General features: G+C 49.2%; 1 protein-coding gene across 1 annotated transcript in view; it reads left to right on the top strand.

Annotated features, from left to right (window-relative positions):
* The window catches only part of TESMIN (testis expressed metallothionein like protein), a 38,723-nt gene extending 30,688 nt beyond the window's left edge, over positions 1-8,035 (top strand). Inside the window, exons 7-9 of the mRNA XM_070565728.1 lie at positions 44-146; positions 5,245-5,420; positions 7,007-8,035. Of these exons, the coding sequence (XP_070421829.1) occupies positions 44-146; positions 5,245-5,420; positions 7,007-7,199 (472 nt within the window). The 3' untranslated portion in view covers positions 7,200-8,035. The remainder of the gene's footprint in view (positions 1-43; positions 147-5,244; positions 5,421-7,006) is intronic.
* The last annotated feature ends 4,590 nt before the right edge of the window (positions 8,036-12,625 follow it).

Raw genomic sequence — 12,625 nt, 5'->3', positions numbered from 1 at the left:
TGCCCCGCGCCTGTGCCCTGACGCGCTCTCCTTGTCCCCACAGGTACTGTGACTGCTTTGCCAGCGGGGACTTTTGCAACAACTGCAACTGTAATAATTGTTGCAACAATTTACGTCATGAAATTGAGCGGTTTAAGGCCATTAAGGTAACAAATTTCCCTTAAATATATGCATTTTAAAAGTGCTTACGAGGTGCATAAGACTGTCTCCAGAGGTTCCTACTTTCGATATTGGGAAGACCCAGGGTGCTGGAGGACGCACAGTGACTGGGACTCCATCCTGGAGGCGCGGGCGCTGGCCGCGGTGAGGGCTTTCTCCTCCATGCGCGGGGGACGGCTTCTGAGGGGCAGCAGAGCCTCGGGAGGTGAGAACATGCAGATGTCCACTCTGCCTTGATCTGCGGACTAGAAACTTGGGTTGTATTACGTAGCAGGTAAGCCTGAGCTGTTAGAGTGTCGTGTGAAAGGCGAGGCTAGCCCGCTGTACAAAATACGGGCGAAAGCTCTCCGTCCTACGCTGGCTTTCCTGAGGGGCAAACAGCACCTCGCGTGGCCCCGCAGGCCGCAGGCTCGAGGCTGAATGCAGGAGCCCACAGTCTCCATCCCTTTCTGCAGGCACAAGAGATCATGAGAGGAGGCAGGACAGCTGGGTTTGGGGCCTGCAGCCTGCTCGGGGCTGGCTTGGGGCCGCTGGTTTACAAAGGGGGCTTGAAGGCCATCACCTGTAGGCTGGAGATGGTCACACTGAGCCATGGCTGCTGTGATTTCTTCCTAAAGTCATTTAATTCCCCTCTTGAATTAGAGATAAATCAGTGGAAAGTACCTTATCAATTTTGACGTTGCCAGACCCATAGGACAGAAGAAAATTATGATGCACTAAAGATCAGTAGTATAGTAGCATTTTCCTTAGGGGAAGGGGCACCATCTGCAATTAAAAGTGTAAAGAGTTTTGGAGGCCAGCCCTGTGGCCAAGTGGTGAAAGCTCCGTGCGCTCCACTTCATGGGCCCGGGGTTTGTGGGTTTGGATCCCGATACGGACCTACTCCATTGATCAGCCGTGCCGTGGAGGCATCCCACACACAAAGTGGAGGAAGCTTGGCACAGATGTCACCTCAGGGCGAATCTTCCTCACACACACACACACAAAAGTAAAAAGTTTTATTTAAGAAGTGTTGGAATTCTCATGCAGTGTTGGTAGGAATAGAAATTGGTGCCACCACTTTGGGAAGTTGTTGGGCAGTAGTTACTAAGGCTGATCCTTTGTATGAGCAGTGATGCCGCAGTTTCATCCCTAAAAATGTAGCCAGGAGAAATGAGTGCGCATGTCTACCAGGCTCGTGCAAGAATGCCCACGGCAGCTGTGTTCACAACAGCCCCAAACTGGAAACACCCCAACGGTAGAAGGGCTGAGTCTGTTGAGGTGTGTCATGTAGTGGAATACTACACATCACTGAAAAAGGAGGAGCTACAGCACTGTGCAACAGCATGGGTCAATCTCACAGACACTGTGCTAATGAGAGAAGCCAGACCTAGAAGAGCACATGCTGTGTGGTTCCACTTATATGAAAGTTCCAGAGCATGCAACACTAATGCGACTGAAGTCAGAAGAGTGGTCCCCACTGGGCTGTGTCAATGGGAGGAGTCAGGAGGGAGCCTCTGGGGCCTGGATGTCCTCTAACTCGACCTGGGGTGGGTGACACAGGGGCACACGCAGGCCCAAGCTGATCACGCTCCACCCTGCAGACCGTGCCTTCACTGCCCCTCAGACTTCAGTAGAAAGTAGGCTACGCTGACAGGCAGCCTCACCCGGGCTCTGTGCCACCCAGAGGACCTTCTGTGAGGATGGGGATTTCTAGTGGCCCTGGCGCGGGACGGCACAGGTCCCAGGTGTTGACCTGTGGAGGGGAGAGGGAGGGACAGGGGTGCCACTGCGACTTCTAGGCTGCTCGAGTTTCCCGCAAGAGCCCTGAATTACTTTGTTATAAAAACATGTGCACGTTTGTATGTCTTGATAGAGAGTAGACAGATAGGGAAGAAAGTTAAAATAAATGAACAAACCAGGATAAAAAGCCATGCGTGCTGTATGAGAAAGGTGTGGCCCGCTGCTTGTGACCCTGGGCTGGACTGGAGCCTGGGGACTTGGTCGGAGTCATCACTGGCCGTTTGTGATTGAACCTCTCAGCGTGTCAGTTTCTTCATCTGTAAGAGAGAAAGGACAGCAGTACACACTTCACAAGGCTGCTGTGAGGTGGAATGAGAGAAGGCACGTAAATCACGTAGAAAGATGCCTGGGACATGGGAGCTGTTTATAAACGCGAGCCGTGAGCAGAGCACCACGCGCCCAACCATCTTAGGAAACGTGTACAAGAAATGCCGGAAGGAGACGCGCCCACGTGGACACGTGGTTTCCTTTGTCTTCACCATCTGTTGATTTGACAGTAAATGTGTGAGACTTTCAAACTCGGCAAACAAGCCAAGCCTGGGGAGCTGTGGCTGCAGCGTGCCTTTAAGTAATGGACCGAGATGAAACAGGAAGCCGTGCGCTTTCCCAAGTGAGGAGACGCGCTGCTCATGGTGGCTCCTCCTAAAGGAACAGCTAGATCAAAAGGACAGGCAAACGAGATATCTCCCACTGAACTTTATTTTTAAATAATAAAATGTATTTTCTCTTAGGCTTGTCTTGATAGAAATCCAGAAGCTTTCCAACCAAAAATTGGGAAAGGAAAATTGGGAGACGTTAAGCCTCGCCATAACAAAGGATGTAATTGCAAGAGGTCAGGCTGCCTTAAGAATTACTGTGAATGCTATGAGGTTAGTGATCAATTTCCTAGTATTTTTTTTAAAAAAAATAGGTAAATATTTTGGCCTAAGTAGCTTTTGTGGTTAAAAAAAAACAAACTTTACTGTATAGCCAAGATACAGAAACAACCTAAGCGCCCAGTGACAGATGAATGGATAAAGAAGATATGGTGTGTGTCTACAATGGAATGTTACTTAGCCGCAAAAAAGAAGGAAATCTGGTCATTTGTGACAACATGGATGGACCTTGAGGATATTATGCTAAGCGAAATAAGTTAGATGGAGAAAGACAAATACCATATGATTCCACTCATATGTGGAATCTATAAAAAACTAAACAAAGAAACAGACAAAATAAAAGAAAAATAAACTCATAGATACAGACAACAGATTGGTGGTTAACAGAAGGGAATGGGGTCGGGGATGGTGAAATGGGTAAAGGGGGTCAATTGTAAGACGCATGGAAACAGGACTTCTGGTGGTAAGCACGCTGTAGTGAATACAGAGATCGAGTTATAATGTTGTACACCTGAAACTTACATAATGTTATACACCAGCATTACCTAAAGAAACAACTTTACTATAGTTTAAAAAGAAAAATATAATTTAGTTTTCTTCCTTCCATGGTTTCTAAAAGGGCACTCATATAATCCCTACTAATTCCTCAAATATCGCTTACACTTTATGAAGGAAGTAAATTAACCCAGGGCTCCCTTGGGAGCATGTAGCCTCCTCAGGCCCACCCCTCAGTGTCCAGGGAGGTGCCCACGGCTGTGGCTTTGTCTGTTCTGCAGCTGCTGATCTGATGCTCTGAGCCACACTCGGGAGCCAGCAGTTCTGGGGCTCCTCGAGGGGGGCCATGCCTCTTCCTCTCTGAGCAGAGGGGAGATGCTCTTGGTGGGGCCGTGGGGGACAGCAGGTCCCCCGGGGAGCCTTGTAGCCCAGTGAACATTTGCCTGGGTGCTTGGGGTGGGGAGCTCCTGCGGGGCCCCTCAAACCAGAACGGGCAGTCGGCCTTTGCCACTAGAGAGATGACAGCATGGGGCAGACCCGTTCTTAGAGACAAGCTTTTTTCTTTCTCTCAAAGATATAACGGTAGTAGAGGGCCTCGCCTTCTGCTTTAGTTTCATGGTTCTCTCGCCTCCCTCTCTCTTTCTTTGTGTGTTAAAGGAAGAGAGAGGAAGGGAGGGACCCCTCAGGCCCTGTCAGTGAAGCAGCCAGGAAACACCCTTAAAAGGCTCTCCTTTGATTTGCTTGAGGCCTTGGGGGTACCTGTGGGTTTGATTTTTAAAAGGTTGTCGTAGAAGGTCAGGCTTTAGAAAAGTCCTCGTGGTTCTGGAGACACACATTGAAAGACCCAGCAGTCCCCCAGCTAGGATTTTGAAAATACAGTCAAAAACATTGCAGAGATACAGAATTCAAAAAGTGAGTGACGTCACCCCAGTGGACCCATTTTCAAATGTCCTCATGGGCCCCTCTCTGCCTTGCACAGTGCCCTCCCTGGCCGCCATGAGACAGTGAGTCAGCCCCTCTCCAGAGGCCCAGCTCTGCCAGACAACGGCCCACGTGACGTGCAGACATGTCTGCACTGTAATGTCTGGCATTGGAGTAGACCAGAAATCCTGAAAAACCTTCTGCTTGAAACACCCAGAGCTGCAGAATAAAACACAGCAGATCCCCTTTGAGATGCGTCTCTGAGCTGAAAAGAACAGAGGGAAATCCCCAGGGGCTGAAACGACAAGCCGAAAACCAGAGTGGCTGGCTGGGCCAGCTTTCAGACTGCCCCAGGACCAGCACGAGCAAGGGGTTGGACCCAGGCTTGCCGGGCACACCTGGGACCCCCGCACCCCTGGCGCCTGAGCATCACGCTGCCGTGTGACAAAAACAAAGTCCACCCACAAGGAAGCAGGAAGGGCTCCCTTAGCACGCCCGGCACAGGCCTGCGCCCGGTGGGTTTCCGGTTCTGCCCACCTGCACCTTCCCTGCACCAGCAGCGCCCGCGTATCGCCCCGGCTGCTGCAAGAGAGGCGCTGGACTTGCTTACAGAGCTGGACCTTACAGCCGAGCCGCTAGAGCAGCTTCCCTCCGACAGGTCCCCGGAGGCGCTTCGCTGGGTTCCCAGCGGACAAGGGACAGCGCGCCCTCCCTTTGCGTGGGACTCCCAGCCACGCTCGCCCACCAGCCTTCCGCAGCCCACTCCCCACCTTCCTTGTCAGCAGCACACTGTGTCCCCACAGCAGTGACACGTGCGGAAATGCACATCGCTCTCTTCACATCACGGTCATTTCCTCCTCTGCGTTTCTGCCCTTTTTGGGGGGTATGAAAATTGCAGATCACATATACACACGAATATAAACAAAGAGCTCTTTAAGGCCCGAATAGAATTTGTTGGTTTTTGGTGAATTGTAGGGCAATGTAATTTTATTGAGGCATTTTATATTACCAGGCCAAAATTATGTGCTCTTCTATTTGCAAATGCATTGGTTGCAAAAATTATGAAGAAAGCCCAGAACGAAAGACACTAATGAACATGCCCAACTACGTGGAAATTGGAGGCGTTGAAGGCAGCCATCATTGGTCACCAAGTAAATTTTCAGGACTACCAAAATTCAGAAAAGATAGGTAGGTACTCTGCACTAACCCTCATAGTGGGGCAAATTGAGGTTAATTTGAGAGGAGAGTTAAAACCCTGTATACGCCAGAAGGGAAGCCTGTGTGTCCGCAGCGGGGGCACGAGGGATGGGGAGGGGGACGCCCGCCTCCTCTTCTGGACCAGCCCTACCTCACACCTGTTTCCTCAGAGGCCCCCCTGCCGAGCACGCTTTGTCCTATTTGTCCTCTTAGCTCAGCCCTTTGGGCCTCACGGGCTGAGTTACCCCTGTTTTGTACAAGAGCAGAAGGCCCTGCAGGGATCACCCACAGGCCGCTGACCTCAGACAATGTGGTCTCCAGACAGCAAATGCCTGTGAAGTGACAGCAAAGAGATGGGCTCACACACTCTACTCCTTCCTAAAGAGAGAACGGATTCACATTAGTTGGATGTTTTCCCATTTCATTATTTTGAGGCCAAATTATAATCCTAGTAGGTCTCAAAAGTTGAGTAACGATTATACTATTATTGGACTAGATTCATTCATATTTAAAAATGTCTTTGAGTTCCTCATGACGGGTCATGTCATGATAAAGTACCAGATGTCATTAGTTAATTAATATCATTTTGAAAATCCAAGTTTATGCTTGTTTGCTTAGAGAGACATGAGAAACACTCATCATTGGGACCTGCAGAGGTCTTTATCAGTAAAAATTTACCAAACGTGGCTGCACCTTCTGGGAAGTTATGTGTGAAAATGTTATCTGTCCCCTTACGTTGGGACGTTGTGTGTCCGATGGAATGGGAGCGGGGCTCCGTACACTGGAGGCTGACCTCAAAATGTTACGACTCTTCGTGACCTGAGGGCAGCCATGTTCTTTCATCTTCAACAAGTCATTGCATATTGTCTTTATAGAGAGATTTTAACCAATCCCAACGTCCATCTCTATTTTCGTAATTCAGTGCTTTTTAATACTTTATAAAGTTTTCCCACTTTATAAAGCCAGGCAACTGTCTGGCTAAGTCACCATTGCCCCTGAGCTCAGAGGGGAAAGTGGCTAGTCCTGTGTGTTGGAGAACAACTGTCTTTGAGGCCCTTGCTCAGGGCTCCAAGGGGCATTAGGAGGCAAGGCCATCCTGACCGTGCGCCCCCAAGAATTGACGGCGAGGTGAGGCCTCAGGGCCATTTGGCTTTCTGCAGCTCCAGTGCCCTGTGGGGAGGAGGGGCCGACCGACCCCACAGGGCTTCCCTTAGTGGGGACGCCCGCACAGAGCTCCATCCCAGGCTGTGCCGCGGTCTGCAGGCACTTGTCTTATCTGAGCTTCCTGGTCCCTCCACCCCTGCCCGGCCCACGGGTTCCTCTGGGTTGCCTGGTGGATCTAATTATGAGAAAATTTAAGAATCTACCCTGAGAGGGATGTCAAGAAGCGGACAGCTTTACCTGTCCTCTATATTGTATTCTAAAAGCAATCCTTGACATGGCCCCAGTTAATCGTTTCCACTGTTAGGAAGACAACGCACCTGGTGACATGTTCAGGCAGTATCATGACCGCATGCTCCTTGCAGAGAAAACAGCGGGGCGGTGGGCCGGGCCTTTGACTGGTCTGTTTCCGACAGGCGGGCTCCCTCGTGCATCTCCTGGGAGGTGGTGGAGGCCACGTGCGCCTGTCTGCTGGCTCAAGGGGAAGAGGCGGAGAAGGGGCAGTGTTCTGAGTGCCTGGCCGAGCAGATGGTCCTGGAGGAGTTCGGGAGGTGCTTGGCACAGATCCTCCACACTGAGTTTAAATCCAAGGGGTTGAAAATGGAGTAGAGCCCGAGGGAGTCACCGCAAGTGCGTGTAGAGTTTGTCTCAGCGTTCAGAAGGAAATCTATAGTTTAGAAAGGTTATTTTAAGGAACACGAGGCCCGGTCTGCATCAGCAGTGACATCCTTAGGAGCAAGCTTTCCCTCTGCCTCAGGGGACTCGGGGGGTGACTCAGGGTCTCTGAGGGGTTTGGCGATCAAAACGCCCCTTTCTGAGGGAGTGCGTGGCGTAGCCAGGTCGTCTGGACCAGAGCAGACTGCGGGTTCCTGTGACCCCGGAGAATTGTCTGAGCTCACACCGAGGAATGGAGGGCGAAGCAGGCCTGGAGAGAACAAAAGCCCATCCCTACTGACTTCACCCTCTCCCGGGGATTTTCCTCTAGAGGATTCTCTGCATAAAAAACCATGATCTTCCCCCAAATTACTTAGAAATGAATTCTCCAGATGGGCTGCTAGGATACAGCTTAAAATCTCCAGAGAGCTGCTGAATACCCTGAAGAGTTTCTGAGTGTAGATGCTTCCCCAGAATCACATGAGTTATCAGGCTCTACCAGGGCCCCCGGGACGCCAGAGGAGGCCACACAGGCCATTCTTCCATCAGTAGCGTCTTGAGTTGTGGGACTGAAAATTATCTGGTTTTTATGTAGTTCTATTTGAATTGTGGAAAAGCTCTATTATCCAATTAATTTCTCCATAATTATTGTTATAATATTGTTTGTAAAATATGGTTAAAATAACTAGTTTGCAGAAACTAGCAGGTAAGATTAGTTAAGTTGACTCTGTTTTGGTTCTGTTGTGAAAGCAAAGAAGAATAAAAATTTTAAACATCTTCCACTGTTGTAAGGAACTTAGTAACTGTGGTTAAGTTATTCATGTTTCTGTGTTCGCTGATCACGTTGGCCCCTTAGAATGTTTGGGGAGCTCACTGACCAGCACCCTGTGAGGAAGTGTGGCTGGGGGCCCAGCCCCGGCACGGCAGAGGACAGAGCTGGTGTTTGGCAGAGCTGTATTCGGAACGGCTAATTCTAGTGGGAACCAAAGAGGGGAAAGGAAATACCTAATTCTTCTCCGTTGCAATGCCCTTGTGACCTTGGGATCCCGATTCTGGGGTGGAAGGCCAGAGGTAGAGACAGGGTGTAAGACAGTGGAGTTCTCCAGCAGCTGTGCCCCGCCCTTGCCCTGCGTGTGTGCCAGCCCAGCAACCCCTAGGACAGAGCAGGGAGGGGCGCTGCTGGAGGAGCCCACTTCACCTGTGGGGGCTGGAAGGGCACAAGGAGATGGGGGCCTTGTGACTCCCTTCTGGGGCCGCCTTCCTTCTGTGTTTCTCCCAGCAGCGCTGCCAACAGCTATATCTGCCGGCCGCATGGGTAACTCAAAACTTTCTAGTAGCCACATTTAACGTGGTGAAAAGGAACAGGCGAAATCAGTTTTAATAATCTTTTATTTAACCCCATATATCTGAAACGCCATCATTTCAACAAGTAATAAAAGTGACAATGATTGAGATAGTTCACCTTCTTTGTATTTCCAAGTCTTTGACATCCAGTGTGGATCTGGCACTCACAGCGCATCTCAGTTGGCACCAGGCCTGCTCTAAGTGCCGAGGAGCCGCAGGGCAGGGCGGAGGGAGGGAAGGGAACAGTGTCCTCCAGCCCTCTTCTGAGGCCTGGGAAGGCCAGGCAGCCAGGTGGAGCCCCCTGCAGAGTCGGAGGCGGTTGTGGCCCGGAGGACCCCAGGGGACACGAGCAGACGCCCTCAGCGGGCCCCTCCCGGAACCCCGGCTCCTCCGGGGTGTGGGGCCAGGTATCCCGAGCTGAAGCCTGGAAGTCAGGGACAGGGCATCCTGGGGCCGGAGCCCGCAGGGGTCCTCTCCCGGGAGAGCTTAGTGAGGCGCTGCAGCTGGGGGGAAATTCACCCCGGGAAGCACACGCCGAGGCACAGCCGTGTACACAGCCCTGTGGGGCCCAGACGCGGCTGTTCCGTAGGAGACGGAAGAGACAGAAGGCACGACTCTTTGTTCCTGGTAGAGAGCCACTGCCACTGTAAAGCCGCATAAAAACAACGATGAAAATAGTGCGTCCTCATCAGGGCGTGGCTCTGCCGCTTTAACCGCCTGCGTCTCTCTGCCCTGTCTCTTGGGCGCTCTTGTGACTAAGGTTAGACTATCTATTGAGGTTTTTTGTCTGTTTGTGTTTTTCCAGAAATGCAGCCTAGCTTAAAACTTGTATGTTCAAGAATCTGAGAAAAAAGTCTTTTAAAAAATGGCACAGAAAACGGTTTCTCTACTCACAGCTCTTCCGACACCAAATGTGTGGCGTTTCTTCCCCTCATCAGCCCCTTCTCCCACTCTCCAGACCCCAGCTGGGTGGCCTGCACTTCTGCTCTGACACTGCCGGCGGTTAGTGTCAGGTCACACAGGTGTGAGCGCTCAGCCCCACAAGACTGCCCCCAACTCAGACACCAAGCGCAGGCAATGGGTCCCAGGTCACCCCTACTTCTCTCTGGCTTGGCTACAAATCAGAAGTTCCCTCGACCCGTCCTCGGGTTAGATGGCCTCCTTTAACAGCTCCCGGAACTCGGGGAAGCCCTGTCCTGCCATGACTGCTTTATCATCCAGGGTGCAGTTGAACAGGCAGATGCAGAGGTAAAGGGCGAGGTCCAGCAGGGCCCTGAGCGCAGGAGCTTCTGTCCCCGTGGGGTTGGGGTGCACCACCTTCCCAGCACGTAGATGTGTTCACCCACCCGGGAGCTCTCCAAACGCCCTAGTTTCGGAATTTTTACGCAGGCCTCATCATGAGGTGTGACCAATTATTAACTCAGTCTCCGGCCCTCTCCCCTCCCTTGAGGATGGGGCCGGGCTGAAGGTTCCTAGCTTCTAATCACGGTTTGGTCTTTCTGCTGACCAGCCCCCATTCTGAACTACCCAGGAGCCCACCCAGAGTCACCTCACTGGAACGAAGGACGCTCCTATCACCCAGGAAATTCCAAGGGATTTAGGGGCTCAGTGTAAGATGCTCCCATCCCCCCATCACTCAGGAAATTACAGGCTTTCAGGAGCTCGGTGTCAGGAACCGGGGACAGAGACCAAGTATGTATTGCTTATGCCACACGCTGAACATTTTCTTTCATGTGAGTTAGCCGCAAGTTTGTACGCAATACAGAAAACATGGGAACGGATGAACCACCCTTAAGAGAGGAGCTTCTATTGACTGCAAAATATCTGCAGAAACCTACTCATCATCCTCGTCTTGGCTCTGAGGTTCTTTATCCCTCTACAAACCCTGCATGAATACCTGAAATTCTGCCAGGGTTGGTCTAATTTCACTGGGGGTACAGCTTAAAACCACAACAGAAATTATTGTATGAAGTTAAAATACTGGTTTAGAGAATTAAAGGTGGAAGTTTGATCCAATATAAAAATGATGGGAGAAGTTAGAGAATTGAAGAGACCAGCAGTTTGGAGAAAAGATAAGGACAACTGGAGGGGAAGGGGCAGCCCATTCTGCGGGTGGAGCTCTTTACAAAGGCCACTGGGCGCAGGGGGCAGGGGTGAGCGCTGGGTGCTGTCAGCGTTCTGGATTTTGACCATTCTGATGGATATGTGTAGCGGTATCTCACTGTGGTTTTAATTTGCAATTGCCTAATAACATGTGATGTGGAGCATCTTTTCATGTGCTTACTTGCCATCTGTGTGTTTTCTTTAAGGAGGTACCGTCCAGGTCTTTTGCCCATTTTTCAATTGGTTGTCCATTTTCTTATTGTTGAGTTTTAAGAGTTCTTTGTATATTTTGGATAACAGTCCTTTATCAGATGTGTCTTTTCTTTTTTTTAAAGATTGGCACCTGAGCTAACAACTGTTGCCAATCTTCTTTTTTTTTTTTCTTTCTGCTTTTTGTCCCCAAATCCCCCCAGTACATAGCTATATGTTCTAGCTGTGGGTCCTTCTAGTTGTGGCATGTGGGACGCCACCTCAACGTGGCCTGACGAGCGGTGCCATGTCCGCACCCAGCATCCAAACCGGTGAAACCCTGGGCCACCATAGCAGGATATTCGAACTTAACCACTCGACCACGAGGCCAGCCCCTGAATCAGATGTGTCTTTTGCAAGTGTTTTCTCCCATTCTGTGGCTTGTCTTCTCATTCTCTCGACAGGGCTTTTGCAGAGCAGAAGTTGTTAATTTTAATGAAGTACAACTCATCAATTGTTTGTTTTGTGGATCATGACTTTGGTGTTGTATCTAAAAAGTCACTGCCATACCCAAGGTCATCTAGATTTTCTCCTATGTTATCTTCTAGGAGTTTTATAGTTTTGCATTTTATATTTATGTCTGTGATCCACTTCGAGTTAATTTTTGTGAAGAGTATAAGGTCTGTCTTTAGATTCATCTTTTTGCATGCGGATGTCTAGTTGTTCCAGCACCATTTGTTGAAAAGACTATTTTTGCTCCCTTGTATTGTCTTTGCTCCTTTGTCAAAGATCAGTGGACTATAGTTATGGGGGTCTATTTCTGGGCGCTCTGTTCTAGTCCATTGATCTATTTGTCTGTTCTTTTGCTGATAGCACGCTGTCTTGTTTACTGTGGCCTTATAGTAAGTCCTGAAGTCAGGTAGCATCACTCCTCCATCTTTGTTCCTCTCCTTCACTGTTGTGTTGGCTGTTCTGGGTCTTTTGCCTCTCCATAGAAACTTTAGAATCAGTTTGTCTATATTCACAAAATAACTTGCTGGGATTTTGATTGGGATTGCATTGATTCTATAGCTCAAGTTGGGAAGAACTGACATCTTGAAATATTGTCTTCCTATCCATGAACATGGAATATCTCTCCAATTATTTAGTTCTTTGATTTCATTCATCAGAATTTGTCATTTCCCTCATATGGATCTTATACATATTTTGCTAAATTTATACTGAAGTATTTCATTTTTTGGGGTGCTAGCATAAATGGTATTGTGTTTTAATTTCAGATTCCACTTGTTCATTGCTAGTACATAGAAAAGTGATTGATTTTTGTATAGTAATCTTGTATCCTGCAACCTTGCTATAATTGCTTTTTAGTTCCAGGAGTTTTTTGGTTGATTTTCAGATTTTTTACGTAGGTGATCATGTCGTCTATGAACAAAGAAAGTTTTATTTCTGCCTTCCCAATCTGTATGCCTTTTATTTCCTTGTCTTCTTGCATTAGTTAGAACTTCCAGTACCATGTTGAAGGGAGTGGTGAGAGGGGACATCCTTGCCTTGTTCCTGATCTTAGCAGGAAAATTTCCAGTTTCTCGCCATTAAGTATGATGTTAGCTGTAGGGTTTTGGGTAGATGTTCTTTATCGAGTTGAGGAAGCTCCCCTCTATTTACGGTTTTTATCATGTATGGGTGTTGGATTTTGTCACATACTTTTTTTGCAATTACTGATATGATCATGTGATTTTTCTTCTTTA

This window comes from Equus przewalskii, chromosome 11 (genome assembly GCF_037783145.1).
Source record: "Equus przewalskii isolate Varuska chromosome 11, EquPr2, whole genome shotgun sequence".
NCBI lineage: Eukaryota > Metazoa > Chordata > Mammalia > Perissodactyla > Equidae > Equus > Equus przewalskii.
Note: the sequence above shows the minus strand (reverse complement) of the source record. Positions and strands in the feature narration are given on the sequence as shown.